A 23,871-nucleotide genomic window follows, 5' to 3' on the forward strand; every position below is an offset into this window, starting at 1 on the left:
CACTTGAAGAAACTTTCAAAGTTCTTGAAATTATCCGTATTGAGTTGCTGTTATGTCTTAATGTAATGATGGACTGTCATTTCTCTTTGCTTATTTGAGCTGTTCTTGCTATAATAATTTAACCAAATATGGCTATATTCTGTAAACTCCCCTACCTTGTTACAACATAACTGATTGGCTCAAATGCATTGAGAAGGAAAGAAATTCCACAAATTAACTTTTAAGAAGGCACACCTGTTAATTGAAATGCATTCCAGGTGACTACCTCGTGAAGCTGGTTGAGAGAATACCAAGGTTGTGCAAAGTTGTCATAATGGCAAAGGGTGTCTATTTAAAGAATCTCAAATATAAAATACTTTTTGATTTGTTTTACAGTTTTTTGGTTACTACATGATTCCATATTTGAGATTCTTCAAATAGCCACCCTGTGTTATTTCATAGTTTTGATGTTTTCACTATTATTCTACAATGTAGAAATGTATAAAAATAAAGAAAAACCCTTGAATGAGCAGGTGTTCTTCAACTTTTGACTGGTAGAGTTTATCTATTTTAAACTTTTAAAAATACAAAAATATCCACACCACATACGAACATACAGATTTGATCAACAACTTACAGACGCACACAAACAACGAATCCATTTTCTCTGCCCAGACCTGCATGTTCATACGCCCTCCCTTAGTGCCTGGCCACACCCCCATCCCTAGTGCCTGGCCACACCCCAATCCCTAGTGCCTGGCCACACCCCCATCCCTAGTGCCTGGCCACACCCCCATCCCTAGTGCCTGGCCACACCCCCATCCCTAGTGCCTGGCCACACCCCCATCCCTAGTGCCTGGCCACACCCCCATCCCTAGTGCCTGGCCACACCCCTATCCCTAGTGCCTGGCCACACCCCCCTCCCTAGTGCCTGCGTTATTGTTTATTCAAATTAAATTGTACCAATTAGTTTTTCTCGGTCGCCCATTCTATTTTATTTCAAACCCTTCAATAATAAATTATTCCATTTTGACATTGTGTTAATAATGATGGTGGATTGACTGATTTCCACGGTTTTAGTACACGTTTTTCAAGATGAGTGATGAGAAGAGAATCGTCCAGCCCATTGGGTATCTCACTACACCCCCATAATGCCATGTCTTGAAATATGCAAACAGACAAATTAAAAATATGTTTATATTGTAATACGTCTGACAACTTTCCAGCTCCGCCCATAACTTTTGGGCTTTATAGTATTCCCAGAAAGCATGGCTTATCGAGTCATTACTAGTTTTACACATGACTCCAAGGTTGTGCTGTAGAATTTGTGAATTCTGTCTCTTGTATCATAAATTCTATACATTAGTTTATACTGGATTAAGCATACATTTTAATCAACTGTAATTTCGTTAGTTATGCTACAACATTCCCTCCACCTTGTGCCAACATCGGTTCCTTTAAATTTAGTCTTGGTTCCATAAATTAAAATAAAATAATCTAAGAGATTGTCAATTTGATATGCTCTCCGCAAGGTTTTGTATATCTTACCTATCTTACCTTTTCTGACTCAAAGAAGGTTGCTCTGATGTCCAAAAGATTTCAAAAATAATTTTCATGACATGTAACTTTTAAGTTACATGTATTTTAAAATGTCTACATGGGTCAGTCCAACATTGCTTTTCAATTCTGTCATGGAAATAAATGTTTTTCCTGTTTGCAAGTCATTTACGGTTTCTATGCTATTAGTTTTCCACGTGGACCAATTTATCTGTGAATTCTGAATAGCAATCCAAGGACTGTTCCATAGGTTTGTGTTTTTAGAGAGTAATATTGGTTATTGTAGAATATGTTTCATTTTCTTCCATATTGTTATAGTGTTGTTAAATATGACGTTGTTAATGTTCTTAGCTTTATCCGTTGAAAATAGACGCGTACAAATATTCTGGGGATATGCACATCTTCAATATGTTCCGATTGTTCCTCTTTGGTGTATTAGACTATATGTCACAAGTTAAAGACTTGGGTAAGGAGTTGATACAATTCTAGAAGGCTAAAACCACCCTCAGACTTAGGAAGATGTAAAACTTTCCTTTTTATTCTATACATTTTATTTTCCCATATGAAGTCTGTTATGACCAAGTATAGGTCTTTGGTGGGGTAATTGGTATTACTGACGATAAATACAAAAACATTGAAAAGGTTTATTCTGCCTGTATGATTTATGTGAAGATTGTTCCATTTAATTGGATTACAGTTATATCTTCATACAGTGTATTTGTTGTCACTTATTAAGCATCCTAGGTATTTCATATTTTTTTGTGGTCCACTTATAGGATTGCTGTAGATCATGAGCTATTCTTCTTCTTTTTCCTATTGCCATTACAGTTGAAGTTGGAAGTTTACATACACCTTAGCCAAATACATTTCAACTCAGTTTTTCACAATTCCTGACATTTAATCCTATCCTTCCCTGTCTTAAGTCAGTTAGGATCACCACTTTATTTTAAGAATGTGAAATGTCAGAATAATAGTAGAGAGAATGATTTATTTCAGCTTTTGTTTCTTTCATCACGTTCCCAGTAGGGTCAGAAGTTTACATACACTCAATTAGTATTTGGTAGCATTGCTTTTAAATGGTTTAACTTGGGTCAAATGTTTTGGGTAGCCTTCCACAAGCTTACCACAATAAGTTGGGTGAATTTTGGCTCATTCCTCCTTGCTCCTTGCTTGCACATGCTTTTTCAGTTCTGCCCACAAATTTTCTATGGGATTGAGGTCAGGGCTTTGTGATGGCCGCTCCTATACCTTGACTTTGTTGTCCTTAAGCCATTTTTCCACAACCTTGGAAGTATGCTTGGGGTCATTGTCCATTTGGAAGACCCATTTGCAACCAAGCTTTAACTTCCTGACTGATGTCTTGAGATGTTGCTTCAATATATTCACGTAATTTTCCTGCCTCATGATGCCATCTATTTTGTGAAGTGCACTACTCCCTCCAGCATCAAAGCACCCCCACAACATGATGCTGCCACCCCGATGAATTCACTTTTGGGATGGTGTTCTTCGGCTTGCAAGCCTCCCCCTTTTCCTCCAAACATAACAATTGTCATTATGGCCAAGCAGCTCTGTTTTTGTTTCATCGGACCAGAGGACATTTCTCCAAAAAGTACAATCTTTGTCCCCATGTGCAGATACAAACTGTAGTGTGGCTTTTTAATGGCGGTTTTGGAGCAGTGGCTTCTTCCTTGCTGAGCGACCTTTCAGGTTATGTCGATATAGGACTCGTTTTACTGTGGATATAGATACTTTTGTGCCTGTTTCCTCCAGCATCTTCACAATGTCCTTTGCTGTTGTTCTGGGATTGATTTGCACTTTTCGCACCAAAGTACATTAATCTCTAGGAGACAGAACGTGTCTCCTTCCTGAGTGGTTTGACAGCTGCGTGGTCCCATGGTGTTTATACTTGTGTACTATTGTTTGTACAGATGAACGTGGTACCTTTGGAAATTGCTCCCAAGGATGAACCAGACTTGTGGCGGTTTACTTTTTTTTCTGAGGTCTGATTTCTTTTGATTTTCCCATGATGTCAAGCAAAGAGGCACTGAGTTTGAAGGTAGGCCTTGAACTACATCCACAGGTACACCTCCAATTGACTCAAATTATGTCAATTAGCCTATCAGAAGCTTCTAAAGCCATGATATCATTTCCTGCAACTTCTGACCCACTGGAATTGTGATGCAGTGAATTATAAGTGAAATAATTACTTGTGTCATGCACAAAGTAGATGTCCTAACCGATTTGCCAAAACTATAGTTTGTTAACAATAAATTTGTAGAGCGATTGAAAAACGAGTTTTAAGGACCTCAACCTAAGTGTATGTAAACTTCCGACTTCAACAGTATATTGATATTTTCTGCGTTCCTTTTGTATGCTTAGATTTTACAGTATTCAAAAAATATTTTTAGCAAAGGGGCTTTGAATTTTCAATATTGGTCAGGTATACCCGGAGATTGTCTCCGTATATTCATGTTTACCAATACTGATACCTGTTACGGGTCCTGTCTAAATCTTTTTTCAAGCGGTCCAATTGCCAGAAGAAACATTGCTTCCAAGAACACCAAATCACAGTAGTTGTCACAGGACATCCCAGGTCAACAGTGTAGCTGAGTAAGGGACAGTGGGACGCCACAACATGATATCATTGATAAGCATCAATCTGGTATGATTTTGCAAAAAGATAGGCTTCGAGGAACATGACTCCCAAGTGATTACATTGCATTCAGTAGGGGAGAGATTAGCATCACACTATGGAAGCCTAGAGAAAGGCATCACGGACATGACTCCTAAGTGAATACATTGCTTACAATGGGGGAGAGATTAGCATCACACTATGGAAGCCTAGAGAAAGGTATCATGGACATGATGCCTAAGTGAATACATTGCCTTCAATGGAGGGTGATTAGTCACGTGGCATGATGCTTAAGTCAATACAAAAATATATGAGTAAAGGTATTGATGCATAGATGTGTGTAAAGGGAGTTAACATAAATCAGGACAATGCATTGAAGGCAAAAACGGTGGTGATAAAGCTGCAATGGGTAAATTGGGGAAATACTCAGACAGACAGATAGACAGACAGACAGACAGACAGACAGACAGACAGACAGACAGACAGACAGACAGACAGACAGACAGACAGACAGACAGACAGACAGACAGACAGACAGACAGACAGACAGACAGAGAGAGAGACAGACAGACAAAATCAAACCAACGTTTATTAGTTGCGTAACACTGTCGGTTTTTATAGCTGTTCTCCCTCTCTCTCTCTCTCTCTCTCTCCCCATTCTCTAATCCCCTACTCCCGAGTGGCCCAGTGGTCTAAGGCACTGCATCTCATTGCTAGAGTTATCCAACCCTGGTTCAATTCCAGGCTGGATAACAACCGGCTGAGATTGGAGTCCCATAGGGCGGCGTGCAATTGGCCGGGGTAGGCTGTCATTGTGAATAATTATTTGGGTGGGGGGGCTGGAATTGTTTTAAGAAGGTCATACGAAGGATAATTTAGCTATTGATTTTGAATTTTAAGCCCTTGAAGTATAAAAAATATATATATTATTTGATACAAATGTTTTTTTTTTTTAAATGTTGGGCCTTACTGCTATTTGCCTATACAAACACATTGAATAACAGATTCACTACATGGAACAACAGATAGTCCCCCCCCCCCCCCCCCCAAAAAAAGTGTCTGTCCTTTATCTGAGAGATACTGTATAAGAAAGATCAGGAAACATTAGACATGTTTTTTAATGTGTATTTAAATCCTTATTTTTGGCCCTCAACAGTCTCCACATACTTCCATCCATTTTTTTCAACTGGTACCGGGGCAGTATCATCATTCCATAGAGGGGTCATAACCGTTTCAAGGCCAAACCGCTCGGACACTGCAGACGATCTTGCGAGAAGACGCCGCTCTCGCTCTGTCACCTTTCACCGCTGATGTGGAAGTGCGACATAGGTGGATGCGGTGGATTGAGATGCATCCGATGCACAAAAATACACTTGATCTTTCGCTTAAACAGACAATGTTGTCCAATGTTGCAACAGTAACAAAGGGGACGGGTCTTAGCAGATACAAACATGAACATTTTTAAATTATGAGACACGTTTAGCCAAGGAGAAAACATTGAGCTATATAGGGTGAATGACAGGATCCTTCCTAGCTAGCCATGATTGGCTGAGATAATATAGGGGTTGACCATGGAGACGGTGTGCAGAACATCATTGTTTGAAATACCATTTTGCAGCTCAGAATCTGAACTTTTGTCATCTGTAAAAACAAGCATTTTTTAATTATTTTTCACGTAAGCCCCCGTTGGGATGGGCCGTTTCACATTAGCTTGATTCTATTTCAAAGATGTCAACCAGTATTTTGTTTGTATTTATGCCATAATATCTTACAGTAGACTGCTCCCTTCCATTCAGTGTTTGATCTAATGCATTCGGAGAATATAGTTTTTCCTTATTATTGAATAACATGTACGTGAATTATGATTTATTACAGGCAACATACAAAAGTATCTTAAAAAATATTCAATGCAATGTATTCATTTATGCATCATGTCCCGTGGTGCCTTTCCCTAGGCATCAATAATGTGAGGCTAATCTTCACCCCATTGAATGCAATGTATTCACTTTGGCATCATGTTCCTTGAAGCTAATCTTTTAACAAAATCGTACCAGATGGACGCTTATATGCTGATACCGGGCTGGACGCCTATAGTACCCAGATTCCCTAAAGGTACAGGAGAAAGCTTGCAGAATTTAAAAAAATACCCAAACATTCTGAAAATACACGTATGTAATTTTGCCAACTTTGCTCATCCGATATGCAGGCTATTCAGCTCACATTCTGTAGCTGCACATAAATGATGCACCATTATCATAGTATCCACATAATACAACTGCCATAGTGTGTCAGAGGTTCCCTGGAAAATAGAGTTATGATACTGTAAACTACTGCAGACTGGCTAGCATGGCTCAAGACAGAACCACCATCGAGAGCATCAGTCCTCCATCTCAACAAGTAGCAGTGGGGTTAAAGATGGACTGTAATCATTTTGTTCAATTTCAACTTGTCAGTTCCTCTCATATCAAATGTCACATATTAATGTGCAATTCCTCTTTTGGAATGCCCCTCACACTAAAATCCCAGCCCACTCAGGGCTCTGACCTTTGTCCAATGTGACAACCATAAATGTCAAGTCCATATGAACTTCTTCCTGGCCTGTCAAACGGATACTGGAAATGTTTTGTTTTCTTCTTCTTAAGACGTCGTTCCGTCGTTTTTCATTCCAGGTTTTCAGCAAAATGGGAATTCCTCAGGTGCGGAACCCTGACCTGCCGCCTCCGGATGACATGCCGGAGAGCTTTCATGCCAAGATCGCTCTGATTGGTTGCGGCCCGGCGAGCATCAGCTGTGCCTCCTACCTGGCCAGACTGGGATATGACAACATCACCGTGTTCGAGAAACAGAAATATATCGGCGGCTTGAGGTAGATGGGTTGCACTCATTATTACTCATTTCCCGAGACTTAGGAATTGAATTAGATGTGAGTCTATCTGTACTGTGTGTGAGGTCACTCAATGTTGAAGGGGGAAATTGCAATGCACTCTACTTGGAGCCACAGTCGTGATGCTCACATAACACTTCTATAAGGATGACATCCTGTACATAATGCCTGGTCATATCAATTCATGATGGAATACTGTGTACGCGTATGAACTCCTTATGCTGCTTCTACATTAACTCAACGCATTATACAGGATGTGACCAATGGATGCACAATCCTGTTGGTAATTATTTTACATACAACCATTTTGACACCGTGGCACTCCATTTCAGAGATAAGACCTTTGTACAAAAGCCTTAGCTAAGTTATCCAGTGGACCAGATATTATTCGTATTGATGATTTATTTACTTGATTGATAGCTAGTGATTAATAACTGGTAATGTTTCACTTCTTCCTCTATTCCTCTGTTTCAGTACTGCAGAGATCCCTCAGTTCCGACTGCCCTATGAGGTGGTGCAGTTTGAGATTGAGCTGATGAAAGACCTGGGGGTGAAGGTAATAAGCCCGCGGAACACGCACACGCACACACACATGCATGAAAGCAAGCACACGTGCACATACGAATGCATGTGCGCGCGCACACACACACACACACACACACACACGAAAGCACATGCACACACGAGCAAGAACGCAAGCACACACGAATGCACACGTGTGCACAAACACCACCTCACCACACCTGACTGCTTACACACACCATCTCACCACACCTGACTGCTTACACACACCTCATCGCTGGTACACACTTGACTGCACGCACATTCACCCAACCACAGACACACAATGCTTACTCACACGCAGCAGTCTCACTCTCACTGTCAAGAGCTATGAACCCTTCACCAGGAAAATATCAGTGACATTAATAACGACAATAGAAAGCCCTAAACAAACAAACAAACAGGGACAGGGCAGAAGGAGACAATTAGAAGCCACGGTGGGGGAAGCTAAGTGACAAAGAGACTTCCTCCGGCGAGTGGCATCCATCTGGTCATTGTCTGAATGCCACGGCCTGGGAAAGGGCCAATCAATACTACTCATCCAGCTCACCTGACCGTGATTAATTTGATTTATTCTTAATTGTTTATTTATTTGACAGGGGACAGAGAGAGAAGGAGAAGGGAAGAGAGTGAGAGAGAGAGAGTGAGAGAGAGAGAGAGAGAGAGAGAGAGAGAGAGAGAGAGAGAGAGAGAGAAGGTGGAGAGGGAAAGGGGTGAAAAAGAAAGACGGACAGAGAAAGGAAAGAGAGACATGGGGAAAAGAAAGAGCGAGCGAGGGAGACAGCGTTCCTTGAGGTTGGCTAGATCGAAGCGAAGGGATGGAGGGAGGGGAGGTAGATATTTCTTCTTGTGTTCTGACCAATTACTTCAAGGCTTTATTCATCTCCAGAAATGAATCCCATTACGATGGCCTCTCAATTAATTGAATTGAGAGAAAGAGTGTGGGGGAAATGAGAAGGACTTCACTCTATTACACCAGTGACAAACACAAACAAATAGACCGCTGTTGTGACTGTGTCCTCTGTCCCTGTTCCATGTAGTTACTTAACCCCAGATTAATGCTATCCGACCATTGTCCTATTGTCTTTGTACTTCTATTTCGTTGTGTTTATTTATTTAAGCTAGTTGTAATTACAAATGTCACTGATTATTAACTTACAGTAAATAAGTTAACTTACAGCTAATAATACAGTGGCAAATGCACAAAATCCCTAAAATGTCTAACGTGCTACTTTTCTCCTCTCAGGTTGTCCTAGAGAAGGGACTGGGTATGAACGGGATGAGCCTGACCTCTCTGAAAGACGAGGGATTCCAGGCTGTCTTCATTGGAATTGGTCAGTCACTTGCACATATCATTTCTTACCTTACATACAATGTGTTGTGATCTAGTGTAGCTTGTTGTGCAAAGCAACTCTCTTTTTTTTAAGAGTAGGACGAATTACTCAAATTCAACGACTTTCAGATGTACAGTGCCTTCAGAAAGTATCCAGACCCCTTGACTTATTCCACATTTTGTCGTGTTACAGCTTGAATTCAAATTTATTAAATGTATATTTTTCTCGCTCCCGTCTTCACACAATACCCCATAATGGGAAAGTGAAAACGTGTTTTTAGACATTTTTGAAAATGTATTGATAAGTATTCACACCCCTGAGTCAATACTTTGTAGAATCACCTTTGGCAGCGATTATAGTTGTGAGTCTTTCTGGGTCTCTAAGAAAGTCTATTGAGCTTTCTACACCTGGATGGTGCAACATTTGCCCATTATTCTTTCAGAAATTCTTCATGCTCTGTAAAATTGGTTGTAGATCTTTGCTAGACAACCGTTTTCAGGTCTTGCCATAATTTTCATGTACATTTAAGTCAAAACTGTAACTCGGCCAACTCGGGAATATTCACTGTCTTCTTGGTAAGCATCTCCAGTGTAGATTTGGCCTTGTGTTTTAGGTTATTCTGCTGAAAGGTGAATTCATCTCCCAGTGTCTGGTGAAAAGCAGACCGAACCAGGTTTTCCTTTAGGATTTGCTTGTGCTTAGCTCCATTCCATAAATGTTTTATCCTGAAAAACTCCCCAAGCATACCCATAACAAGATGCAGGCACCACTATGCTTGAAAATATGGAAACTGCTACTCAGTAATGTGGTGTATTGGATTTGTGCTCAACATAGCCACATTTTTTTTGCATCATTACTTTAGTGCCTAGTTGCAAACAGGATGCATGTTTTGGAATATGTTTAATTCTGTACAGATTTCCTTTTATTCACTCTGTCATTTAGGTTAGTATTGTGGAGTCACTCCAATGTTGTTCATCCATCCTCAGTTTTCTATCACAGCCATTAAACTCTGTAACTGCTTTGATTTGATTTGATTTATTAGGATCCCCATTAGCTGACGCCAATGGCAACAGCTAGTCTTACTGACACATAAGGAAAAATACATTATAGACAAAATACTTAGTCATTGACATACTTTTAAAAACATTAACATGTAATGTGTGTGTGTGTGTGTGTGTGTGTGTGTGCATCTTTCACTTTACCTTACATCTCTTCTCTCTACCTTACATGTACATACTACATCAATGAACTAACCTGTACCCCTGCACATTGACTTAGTACTGGTACCTTCCTGTATATACCCTCGTTATTGATATTTTATTGTGTTCCTTTTATAATTTTAGTCAGTAAATATTTTCTTTACTTTCTTTTCTTAAAACTGCATTGTTAGTTACGTGCTTGTAAGTTCACGGTAAGGTTGTATCCTGTTGTATTCGGAGCATGTCACAAATACAATTTGATTTGGTGGAATTTGATCAGTTGCACATGCTGTACATGTCAGTACATACACACAACAAGTAGGTCACATGGGGGAGAGGCGTTGTGCCGTGCGGTGTTGATTTATTTGTTTTTTGAAAGCAGGTTTGCTGTTCACTTGCGCTATTTAAGATGGAAGGGAGTTCCATGCGCTCATGGCTCTGTATAAGACTGTATACGTTTCCTTGAATTTGTTCTGGACCTGGGGACTGTGAAAAGACCCATGGTGGCCTGTCTAGTGGGGTAAGTGTGTGTGTCCGTGCTGTGTGTAAGTTGACTATGCAAACTATTTGGAATTTCCAACACCTTAATGTTTCTTATAAAAACATGAAGTGTTTCCGCATATTACTGGCCACCCAGTCTTTCCGAAACTCTTAGCCAAGAGAGACTTGCATGCATATTATTAGAATTAGCCCTCTGATTACAATGAAGATGCCGCTCTGTTCTGGGCCAGCTGCGGCTTAACTAGGTCTTTCTTTGCAGCACTTAAGATAAAACTATAGCCTGCAGGACTTGACCATATGACTGGACAATAATCCAGATAAGATAAAACTAGAGCCTGCAGGACTTGACCATATGACTGGACAATAATCCAGATAAAATAAAACTAGAGCCTGCAGGACTTGACCATATGACTGGACAATAATCCAGATAAGATAAAACTAGAGCCTGCAGGACTTGACCATATGACTGGACAATAATCCAGATAAGATAAAACTAGAGCCTGCAGGATTTGACCATATGACTGGACAATAATCCAGATAAAATAAAACTAGAGCCTGCAGGACTTGACCATATGACTGGACAATAATCCAGATAAAATAAAACTAGAGCCTGCAGGACTTGACCATATGACTGGACAATAATCCAGATAAAATAAAACTAGAGCCTGCAGGACTTGACCATATGACTGTACAATAATCCAGATAAGATAAAACTAGAGCCTGCAGGACTTGACCATATGACTGGACAATAATCCAGATAAGATAAAACTAGAGCCTGCAGGACTTGACCATATGACTGGACAATAATCCAGATAAGATAAAACTAGAGCCTGCAGGACTTGACCATATGACTGGACAATAATCCAGATAAAATAAAACTAGAGCCTGCAGGACTTGACCATATGACTGGACAATAATCCAGATAAGATAAAACTAGAGCCTGCAGGACTTGACCATATGACTGGACAATAATCCAGATAAAATAAAACTAGAGCCTGCAGGACTTGACCATATGACTGGACAATAATCCAGATAAGATAAAACTAGAGCCTGCAGGACTTGACCATATGACTGGACAATAATCCAGATAAGATAAAACTAGAGCCTGCAGGACTTGACCATATGACTGGACAATAATCCAGATAAAATAAAACTAGAGCCTGCAGGACTTGACCATATGACTGGACAATAATCCAGATAAAATAAAACTAGAGCCTGCAGGACTTGACCATATGACTGTACAATAATCCAGATAAGATAAAACTAGAGCCTGCAGGACTTGACCATATGACTGGACAATAATCCAGATAAAATAAAACTAGAGCCTGCAGGACTTGACCATATGACTGGACAATAATCCAGATAAGATAAAACTAGAGCCTGCAGGACTTGACCATATGACTGGACAATAATCCAGATAAAATAAAACTAGAGCCTGCAGGACTTGACCATATGACTGGACAATAATCCAGATAAAATAAAACTAGAGCCTGCAGGACTTGACCATATGACTGGACAATAATCCAGATAAGATAAAACTAGAGCCTGCAGGACTTGACCATATGACTGGACAATAATCCAGATAAGATAAAACTAGAGCCTGCAGGACTTGACCATATGACTGGACAATAATCCAGATAAGATAAAACTAGAGCCTGCAGGACTTGACCATATGACTGGACAATAATCCAGATAAGATAAAACTAGAGCCTGCAGCACTTGCTTTGTGGAGTGGGGTGTCAACAAAACAGAGCATCTCTTTATTACGGACAGACCTCCCCATCTTTACAACCATTGAACCTATGTTTTGACCATGACAGTTTATAATCTGGTTAATGTACTGTATGTAAATTGAAAAGTCTTCTGTCTGTCATGTCCTTTTCATTATATGTGGGACCCCAGTAAGACTAGCTGTCCCCATTGGCGTCGGCTAATGGGGATCCTAATAAATTAAATCAAATGAGCAATTTAGTCTCCTCAACGTGTTCATCTTACACCATTCATTACTAGATTCAGCTGAGGTCTAGAATTTAGGGAATGGTTTGTACCAAATACAATGCTCTTAGTTTTAGAGATGTTCAGGACCAGTTTATTACTGGCCACCCATTCCAAAACAGACTGTATCTCTTTGTTAAGGGTTTCAGTGACTTCATTAGCTGTGGTTGCTGTTAGCTGTGGTTGCTGATAGCTGGGGTTGCTGTTAGCTGTCGTTGCTGTTAGCTGTGGTTGCTGATAGCTGGGGTTGCTGTTAGCTGGGGTTGCTGATAGCTGGGGTTGCTGTTAGCTGGGGTTGCTGTTAGCTGGGGTTGCTGTTAGCTGGGGTTGCTGTTAGCTGTGGTTGCTGTTTTAAAGTCACCATTGGACATGACGAAACCATGAGGGTTTTCCTTCCTCTCCGGCAAATGAGTTAGGAAGGACACCATCACTTTGTAGTGACTAGGTGTATTGATACACCATCAAAAGTGTCATCAATAACTCCACCATGCTCAAATGGATATTCAATGTTCATTGTTTCTATTTTTACCCATCTACCAATAGGTGTCTTTTGTGAGGCATTGGAAAACCTCCCTGGTCTTTGTGGTTGATTCTGTGTTTGAAATCCACTGGTCGACTGAGGGACCCCGTTTTTGTGGGGTACAGAGATGAGGTAGTCATTCAAAAATCATGTTAAACACTAATATTGTGCACAGAGTGAGTCCATGCAACTTATTTGTGACATACCGTATGTGACTCGTCCTGAAATTATTTAGGCTTGCCATACAAAGGGTTTGAATACTTATTGACTCAAGACATTTCAGCTTTTCAGTTTTCATGATTTTTTTTTCTTTTTCGAAATACATAAATCCACTTTAAATGTTTGTTAATTTTAAATTCAGGCTGTAACTAAACAAAATGTGGAAAATGTCAAGGGGTGTGAATACGTCCGGAAGGTACTATATATGTACAGGAGGTTGATTGACTTGATAATACACGGATGGCACCGGAGGCTCTTAAAATCTCCAGTATGCCAGCTACATAAGTCACGCACTGTGCCACGGTGCCCCTCTGCAATCACGATGAAGGGTCTGTCTGAGAGAGTGGGAGTTATCCTCTTAACACTACCTTTCCCATTTCACCAGACTGACATTTCTGTCTGTTCCATTTGGTGTTCAATGGGACTAAAGTGAGACAGAGCTACTTCCTGCACAGTACTTACTGTAGCAATGAATGCTGTAGTGAAACCCACAGTTGTGGTGCTCTATCTTTCTGTCTTTGTCTACTTCATATATTTATCTGCCAGACCATGTCCCTATTATTCAAGTCACAAGGTCCAAGTCTCAAGTTGATTCCCAAGTAGAATGGGTTCCCAAGTAGAATGGGTTCCCAGGTAGAATGGGTTCCCAGGTAGAATGGGTTCCCAAGTAGAATGGGTTCCCAAGTAGAATGGGTTCCCAAGTAGAATGGGTTCCCAAGTAGAATGGGTCAGGTCTCGAGTCCAAGTCGTGCATTCTAAGAGCAAGTCAAGTCGAGTCACAAGTTTTTTGAAGTCAAGTAAAAAAAATAATTATAATAATCTATCCATGCAATAACTTGTTCAACTACAAATCTTTGTCTATTTATTGAGGCTGCTAGGCTGCCCTTTACATTATTTTGTCTACAACATATTTTAATTATGTGATAATACATTTTAACAACAAATTTCAAATGCATGCTTCATAAGTCAATTCTACATTTGAACCAGTTTCATACCAACAGACCGGTAGGCCAACGCTAGTAATTGTAGCGTGATGCCACATTGCTGGTGAGCTTACAAGGTAAACAGTAAATATTCTTGATCACCAAACCATTTTTTGGAGCTGCATGTTTAGTCATGGCAGTTCTCTCTCTCTACGATTGGATGTTTGTGCTGCACCCGGTTCTATAGCTGTACAGCAAATCAGCAATACGTTCGCTAGCTCAGTGGTTCTCAAACCTTTTGACCTGCGACCCCTAAAATGGAGTGGTGCCAAGCTGGCGACCATCCGCGCAAACACGTGCAATCGCTGCTTAAATGTAGCTTGTCGTTACAGCCAAAGCCGCATGTGAGGACACTGAGGTCTGGTAATGTTAGGAACTCAGTCGGGGTCTCAATTGTTGAAAGTTAGAATAGTAGAATACACAATGTGCCATTTCAAAATTGAGTTGTGCATCAACCGTTTTCCTCTTGTTATGTATATGTCACTCACTGAGTCACTCAGTTAGCCCATGTCCGTATTTTGTTTTGATTGTTATTAGTCTAGTTATCTAAACGTAGTAATCATGGCCGAATACCGACCAGACACGCAGGGCACGAGCCCAGGAGCCCTAACCTCCAGGGGTCCCACCATTGATTTTTTTTAGTCACTCTCACTCAATAGACAGTGTTACCACCACAAACGTTAGAATATAAAACAAGCTGTGTATGACAGGAAGTGGAACTCTAAAAGAGAACACCATTTTTTCCCCACCCCATGGCAAAATGTGTAGAATTGCAAGAATTTAGCTGTAAATTTGCAACAACAAAAAGTTCTGTAAAGCAAAGATATTTGTTTACCTTTTGTTATTTATATACTTTTTCTGCGAACAGAACCATCTCTATGTATTAAATTATAGTGTTTAATGAGTTAACGTGAGGTAATAATGTGTAGCGGCTAATTGTATAGCTCATAGGCTGTGTGTTTGTGGATGAACTGAGGTGATGAAACTACAGCAACCATTTTGATAATGATTGGGGTCATTTTTTTGCTGTTCTCCAAATAGCATTTTAGATTTTTTGAAATTGTATAGAAATGCAGTAAATTAGCTTGTACTTTCTTAAAATGTATTGAAATGGGACTTACACCCTGGCTACGGCCCTGATTTGCTGTGGAGGTTGCAGAAGACGGATGTAAAACCTGCACCACGCGCTATCACTTTGGAGGGCCGCATGCCTACAGGAGTTCTCATTGCCAACTGGATAGCCCCTGTCTTCCTCACAAATATCCTTTTTTTTTTCAGGTGCGATGGTGTGGCTACTGTCTAGGCTAATGTCTATGGCTGCGTGGAGAGTAATCCACAGAGACTGTGTTGTAAAATCTGGCTAGATCCTTTCAAGTCATCAATTTCAAGTCATAGTTGAGTCCAGTATATTGAGGCGTCAAGCCCAAGTCAAGTCTCAAGTCATTTTATTTTCTATCAAGTCAAGTCTCAAGTCATTACATTTGTAAGTAATGTGACTCGAGTTCCAAGTCATGAGACTCGAATCGCAAGTCATGTGACTCAAGTCCCAAGTCATGGGACTTGAGTCCACACCTCTGTTATCTGCCTCATTAGTTTTTCTCTCCTTTCTTTTTTGTCTCCCTTATTCTCGTAACAAGACAGTATAACAAGGGGCTTCATTCTCACTTCTATATAGTCTCCTGTTGCCGCTGTCACTTTCCTTCTCTTCCTCTGCACAGTCTGGTGACCATAGTTAACAGTATGGCTCCTTATCTCATGAAATACCTTGTTCTTACTCACACAAGTGAAGGGAGATGCTAGGCGGAAGTAATTTGGTTTCAAATGAAATTCTATATTTAGAGATATAAGAGAATACACTCTGCCATGCCTATATTGATTTGATTTTAGGAAATTCAAATAACCCTGGTGGGAGGCCTAGCTATGTGGTGTGTGTGCCTTTCCTTTATTGTAATGAAAAGAAGCTGCATAGTATTTATTATGTTTGGAACCTTTTGGTGCGTGGCTTGGTAATTAGAGCATGGAGTTACCTTTCAACTATTCGGGGATTTCTCTTTTTTCTTCTCTCATAGCAGAACGTGAAGAAATTGGAATTCAGAAATAAAATGAAAGTCTTGTTTCTGTGAAATTTTTTACCAGTTCTGTTTTTTATTCTAAATGTCAAAACCCCTACTGAGATTGACATGCAAATGTTCCCCACTGTTCAGAATGTTAGAGCAGGTTGAAGAGCAAAGGGTTATTTCTCTGGCAGTTAAGTGCGCTGGCTAACACGTGCAGTGTTTTACCTACCACTGCTGTTGTGTTGCTGATGGTCCTGATGGTGGTTATAGCAGTGGAATCTTTGTGTGATTCACTCTCTTGTTCCAATTGTTCAAATCTCAAGATCCTTTCTCAGATGGCGCTTATTCAAAAATGGCTTGCTTCAAAGGCATAAAGCCAGGCAGATTGTACAGACTACAAATTCTGCAATGCACGCAATGTTACTTTGTACGAACCAATGTCATTTCCCATAAAAACAAGCTTTTGATGGGAGCTCTTCTCAACAGTGAGGTTCAAAGGAAGCACACGGATGTGCTGTGGCTGGAAATAGCATGAAAGAGGTGCATTAAGGACATCAAATTAAGAAAAAGAGCCTTTGGTGTAAAAAATAAAGAAATAAAGTCCATCGAACAGGTTTCGAGCAGGTATGGAGGGGCTGCTGTTTTTGGCAAATATTGTTGTTACTGTGCACCACAAAAAGAGTCAAAAATATGGTTATGAACAGACGTTATGCTTACCGTATAGCCTAAGTAAACATAGCCCATAGCATAAAATGAGTTGTTTTTTAGTGTAACAAAACATACAGTACATAGTAGCTGTTCACACAAGGCCAGTGACTCGCCCAATACTCATGGGTACCTGACCTGACAGAACTACAGAGAAATGGCAGTAACGTTACAGTAGTATCACTACTCTCTTTGCTGTTTCCCCACCGTCAGCCAAAGCCACAGTGGGCGATAGTTCGTGATAAACGAGGGCTGGCCAAGCAGAGCCCAGCACTGAGAGACAAGAGACAAAGAGAGAGAGGGAGATATTCAGAGTGAGCGAGAAGCCACTTGAAAGGCGATGATGTATGACCCTCAGAGGCATTACCTCCCTTCACTTCAGAATCTCTCCGCCCGACTCCGGAGCCAAAGCATCTTTCCCCAGTCAAATGGGATGCACACACCTGAAAAATGAGGTGGCATTACTCATGAAGTAGATGTCACCGGCAGTGGTGTTATTGTGAAAGTCCACTTTGTCATTCCCTTCTTAGCATTTTTCTTCTTTTTTTTTTTTTATTTATCTTGGCACAGAATGCAAATGGACACCCTGGTGTATAAAACCAACTGAGTGAGCATGGAGCATCTGTCAGTGTTGCCACCGAGGAGGGTGAACATGCTGTTACTCTGCTGGAGGATCTCTCTGTCCTAAGCACAGTTAGCAGTGGCACATTGTGTTATGTTCTCTAGTACAGTAGGTAGGTAGTCTACATACTAGACACGGTTATGTATTTTAATTACTGTTATTTTATTGAAAAGTATATAGACATGTAACATTCTTAGAGTTCCACTTCCTGTCCTCCCGAGCTTGTTTTTTATGCACTAACGCTTGTGTTGGTAACATCGTCTAACGAGCTGCTCGTAGAAAAAGTGTTACCAAGTTCCTTGAAGATGGTGCTATACCAAAGAAGGTGAAGAAATATCACTTGGACAGATGTTGTTACGGACACTGTTGTCTCTGTTTGATAAGTGATATACCGTATGTGTGTTAAAGCATTCAGAGTTACCCAGGGGGTAATTGAGTTCTTTGTCAGGAAATTGCCTTTGCAGCAACAGACACGACTAAAATCCAGTTTGCTTTGTATACAGTTATTTGTCTGAAGGACAAATGTCATCCTTTGTAGTTTCAGAAATACTTTATTAGATTTTTTTTTTTAAAACATTTCCAGAATGATGCCTTCTTTCTAACGCTTGTGTTCTGAATGAGGTGAATCTCAGGTTGTCTTTCTTTGAATAAACTATGATATTTAAGATCATTAATATTCGTTCCTAATAACTGAAACCCCAGGCAAGGTCTTTAAATTTAAACTGCAGATTATTTTGTACAAAAAGATAACTTCATGGAATTTAATTACAACATAAAAGGGTGTTGGGGGTTAACATTTTGGATTGTTTATGTATTAGAGAAAGGTTTGTCAAGTAATGAATAGCGGATGAAGGAAAGGAAACATTTGCAGCATTGATAGATAACATAAAAAAACACTCACAGAAATATACCATCGCAATCAAAAATTGACCTGCCATGGTTATCCAGTCTTCCTATTTGATTTGAAGAAATACATTGAACAAGAATATGTACATAAAGAGATCGGATTGGTTCTTAGCGACCTTTGACATTGTAAATGACAGCACACACATGCAGTCAGCGGTACCAAGTGACTCTGGGTTCTGAGGTAATCATCCAGATTGACCTTCAAGCATTGATGTACTATCACTCACAGCCCATCAATCACCGTTCATCACTATTCATCAACCAGTAATTGGCACAGTCAATACAATTAACACAACACCTTTTTATCTGTAAGCTATTCATATTGTATGTAAAAAAAAAAAATATATATATATATATATATATATATATATATATATATATATATATATATTAAAAGGGAAAATTGGACAAAATTTGATTGAACATGTCTTTGATTATAAACTTCTTAGAGGTAATGTATTCTAGCAGTCAAGTAAAAATACCATTCAATTTTTTGCAATCATTTACACTGTGCACTGACGATTGAACATGGCAACTGTCGAGAATGCACTCTGTAATGACAGAGCTGTAATGAGTATTCCATGGTATTTGTGGAGCACCCCCCCGCCCCTCAAGTTTGGGAAACCCTACATAGAGTATAATGCACACTGAGTGTACAAAACATTAAGAACAGGTGCTCTTTTCATGACAGACTGACCAGGGGAATCCAGGTGAAAGTGATGATCCTTCATGTCACTTGTTAAATCCACTTCAATCCGTGTAGATGAAGGAGAGGAGACTTTAAATTTTTGGAGGAAAAAGCCTTGAGAAAATTAAGACATGGATTGTGTATGTGTGCCATTCGGAGGGTGAATGAGCAAGACAAAAGATTGAAGTGCCTTTGAATGGGGTATGGTAGCAGGTGCCAGGCGCATCGGTTTTGAGAGTGTCAAGAACTGCAACACTGCTGGGTTTTTCACACTCAACAATTTCCCATGTGTATCAAGAATAGCCCACCACCCAAAGGACATCCGGCCAACTTGACACAACTGTGGAAGGTGTTCGTAATGTTTTGGACATTCAGTGTATATTATAGCTATGTCGTTTGAGGACTATAGGATAACAGTATTCCCTAGTTATTGCTCCAGTTCATAAGTGGGCCGTTATTGGCTCTCATTGGCTCAATCACAAGGTACTAGAGAATCCCATTGTATATTTTACAACGATTATAACCCTACATCATGAAAATGATTAACCAAGAGATTATTAGTCTGTAATTCTGATTTACTGTTCCACTTCTCTCACTGGAATAATTTATTGATTCAAATGGTGGGTTTTATGAACACGAGTTTGACTATTACTGTCCTCATCTCATAATGAAGGGGCTTATGAAAGTCATATTGAACACATAGATTCAGTACAATATTGACAAATGCTTTTTCCTCACTACATTGTCATGATCTGTTAAAATCCAATGTTGTATAATTTACTCCAGGAGTTCATCAACAATGACTGAACGTTGGAAATGGTTGGGTTCAGGGATGGATGGATATGTCTGCTATGTTAACCAGCTCATTCTTGGTGATGGTTTTGGTTTGGAACAGGTCTGCCCCAGGCAAACAAGGCTAAGATCTTCCAGGGGCTGACAGTGGACCAGGGATTCTACACATCCAAGGACTTCCTGCCACTGGTGGCCAAGGCCAGTAAAGCCGGTACATCTTAAAGGAAATGATAAAGAAAGTGACTTCCATAGTCACACAGAGCTAGGCACACTTGTCATTGTGTTCCGCAGGTGTGTACTTAGACTCAAATAAATGAAATCAGATGCCTGTCTGACAATCAAAAATGGCGCAGTCAGTTCAGGAATAATAAGTGTTCAGACAGCAAACGCATATCAGTACTACTGATATGAAAACATGTTTGGCGTTTGGAAACGTAAGAGCAGGGTAAAAGAGCTACCTGGTTTTATTGCTCTCTCTTTCCTCTCTCCAACCTCCCTCTGTCCATCACGGTCTCTGTCTCTCTCTCTCTCTCTGTTTTCTCTCCCTCGTCCTCCCCCACTCTCTCTCCCTCAGGCATGTGCAGCTGTAAGTCTCAACTGCCCGAGCTCCGTGGCGTGGTCATTGTCCTAGGTGCCGGTGATACGGCGTTCGACTGTGCCACCTCTGCCCTGCGCTGCGGTGCTCGCCGGGTCTTTGTGGTCTTCAGGAAGGGCTTCACTAACATCCGTGCCGTCCCCGAAGAGGTGGATATGAAGCTAGAGCTTCTCAGACCCTGGCTTTAGTTGTTTAGTTGTTTCTGACCCATGCTCCTTTGACCACAGTATTGATTGTGACCACCTACTCTGAGATGCTTTTTGAAAACGGGCCCTGGGCAGCATTATAATTTGAGATTTATTTTAGCCCAAACTCTTCCTTTGATTTCAGTGCATGAATTATGCAGTAGAACGTGTCCCTAAAAGCATACACCTAGAACCTGACCACGTTCAATTACTCACAAAACTATTTCTGATTGTTGTATAGTGATAGGAAGCTTATGGTGGCTTTAATCTTCCCTTTATATTAGCTCATGGCCATTCACATTGTCCTCTGTCTTACCTGGGAAAAAGTCTGAAAAAGTAATACAACTTATTGCACTGTAAAAAAATGTCTTACTTGTTTAATTGAAAGAAAAAGAAAAAAACAACTTGAGTGGATTATGAAACTGGAATTTTCCCACAAAACAATAATATATATTTTTTAATCGTTCTGAACAATCACTTACATTTTTTTTTTTAAATTAACATTTATTTAACTAGGCAAGTCAGTTAAGAACAAATTCTTATTTACAATGACGGCCTACCCCGGCCAAACCCTAACCCGGACGACGATGGACCAATTGCGAGCTGCCCTATGGGACTCCCAATCACAGCCGGTTGTGACGTCATTAGCCTTGATACCATGGAAACAGAAAGAACATAATAAAAATAAGGATACTAAGAAAGAAAGGTAATTTAAAGTGAGTTTCAAACATACGGTACATACAGTGCCTTCAGAAAAGTATTTATATCTCTTGACTTAATACACATTTTGTTGTGTTACAGCCTGAATTCAAAATGGATTCAATGGATTTTTTTCCCCATCACCCGTCGACACACAATACATCATAATGACTTAGGAATTTATGCCTTTCCTAGGCACACTTTTCCTACGCACTTCTCAGTATTTGGTAGTCAGACTTATCTTATTCAGTCCCAAAACGGGCTCTGCAGTTGTGGCTACCTTGCGGGCTCTGAATAAATATAATTAAACCGCTGAAAACTCTCCCACTTGCCGGCCAACAGATTTTCTCATGCGGTTTCACATTGGAAAAGGGGCCACAATTCATGTCATTGTTGATGTGATTTTCAGTTTGTCTCCAGGGATCTTAAAGAAAAATGATCTAAAACAATTGCTATGTGTATTTACAATCCCCTTCTCCATACAGATTACTAATTTACCTAGCTCTTATCAATAGCTCTTATTAATTTATAAATGACAGTGCATGGAGAATGTTGTTATGTCTGGTGGGGAAAAAATAAAAATGCGTTTTCCACTTGGAACTGACTGGTTCGCGCCAGCTTATTTATGGTTCCCTCTGACCTTAAGTCAAGGTCAGAATACGACGTATCTGTAGACACACCTCTGCCACGCCTTCATTTATTCTAACTCCACCTCTAACGAATAGTGGGTGAATAGCATGCTATTCTCATGCTTAAGTTCAAAGTCAGAAAACTTATTGAGAAAAGCTCATAAAAAAAGGAACTACATTCCATTTACACACCTTTTACTCGGGTCGGCAATCGGGGCCTAAGCGCTTTCCACACCTGGATTGTGCAACATCTGCCCAGTATTCTTTTCAAAATTCTTCAGGCTGTGTCAAGTTGGCTGTTGATTATTACCAGGCAAACATTTTCAGGTCTTGACATATATTTTAAAGCAGATTTAAGTCAAAACTGTAACTCAGGAACATTCACTGTCTTCTTGGTAAGCAACTTGTGTAGATTTGGCCTTGTGTTCTAGGTTATTGTCCTGCTGAAAGGGGAACTCATCTCCCAGTGACTGGTGGAAAGCAGACTGAACCAGATTTTCCTCTAAGCCTGTGCTTAGTTCCATTACATTTTTTTAAAAAAATTTTATCCTGAAAAACTCCCCAGTCCTTAACGATGACAAGCAAACCCATAACATGATGCAGCCAACATTGTGCTTGAAAATATGGAATGTGGTACTCAGTAATGTGTTGTATTTCATTTACCCCAAACATAACTTTGTGTTCATGACAAAAAGTTCATTGCGTTGCCACAATTTTTGCAGTACTAATTTAGTGCCTTGTTGCAAACAGGATGCATGTTGTATAATATTTTGTATTCGATACAAGCTTCCTTCTTTTCACTCTGTCAATTAGGTTAGTATTGTGGAGTAACTACAATGTTGTTGATTCATCCACAATTTTCTCCAATCAGAGCCATTAAACTCTGTTTTAAAGTCACCATTGGCCTCATGGTGAAATCACTGAGCGGTTTCCTTCCTCTCCGGCAACGAAGGACACCTGTATCTTTGTATTGACTGGGTGTGTTGATACACCATCCAAAGTGCCATTAACTTCACCATATAATATTCAATGCTATTTTCTTTTTACCCATCTACCAATAGTGCTTTGCGAGGCATTGGAAAACCTCCCTGGTCTTTGTGGTTGAATCTGTTTGAAATCCATGCAACTGATGTGACATTTTTTACTCTTGAACATATTTAAGCTTGCCTTAACAAAGGGCTTGAATACTTGACTCAAGACATTTCAGGTGTATTTTTAATGTGTAGGGGTGTGAATACTTTCCGAAGGCACTCACATAGCTGTATAGGCCTCAAACATACGTAACATCCAATATTATAGAACAGAGACATCTTCGGCCAAGGTTTTTATACCAGGGGTGGCAGTGAGGTGACTATACCGCGTGAGCCCAGGATTTTGAACTCATTTGCTTAACAGCAGCAGGGGGGAACGATGGCCATTATAGCAGCCTGTCTGTCCCCCTACTGTGCACCCGCTGTGGACAGACACAGTAATTAGACCTGTGTCGTTGACTGGTTTTAAGCTGCTCTGCGGAATTCCTCAAGTTTGATCATGAATTCAAAGAAAGCCATAGCTGGGGGAATGGGAGAAAGATGTGAAAATTGGCTCTGGATGAACATAAATAGCCTGTAAATAAAGTATGTTTTTGTT

At 40.2% G+C, this 23,871-nt stretch overlaps 1 protein-coding gene across 1 annotated transcript in view; it reads left to right on the forward strand.

The window, feature by feature from the left end:
* LOC110530943 (dihydropyrimidine dehydrogenase [NADP(+)]) overlaps positions 1-23,871 on the forward strand; it is a 131,749-nt gene that overhangs the window by 47,903 nt on the left and 59,975 nt on the right. The window contains exons 6-10 of the mRNA XM_036985742.2: positions 6,838-7,034; positions 7,527-7,608; positions 8,860-8,947; positions 20,238-20,345; positions 20,709-20,878. Of these exons, the coding sequence (XP_036841637.2) occupies positions 6,838-7,034; positions 7,527-7,608; positions 8,860-8,947; positions 20,238-20,345; positions 20,709-20,878 (645 nt within the window). The remainder of the gene's footprint in view (positions 1-6,837; positions 7,035-7,526; positions 7,609-8,859; positions 8,948-20,237; positions 20,346-20,708; positions 20,879-23,871) is intronic.

The sequence above is a fragment of the Oncorhynchus mykiss genome, chromosome 8 (genome assembly GCF_057628025.1).
Source record: "Oncorhynchus mykiss isolate SJ-2025 chromosome 8, ASM5762802v1, whole genome shotgun sequence".
Taxonomy (NCBI): Eukaryota; Metazoa; Chordata; class Actinopteri; order Salmoniformes; family Salmonidae; genus Oncorhynchus; species Oncorhynchus mykiss.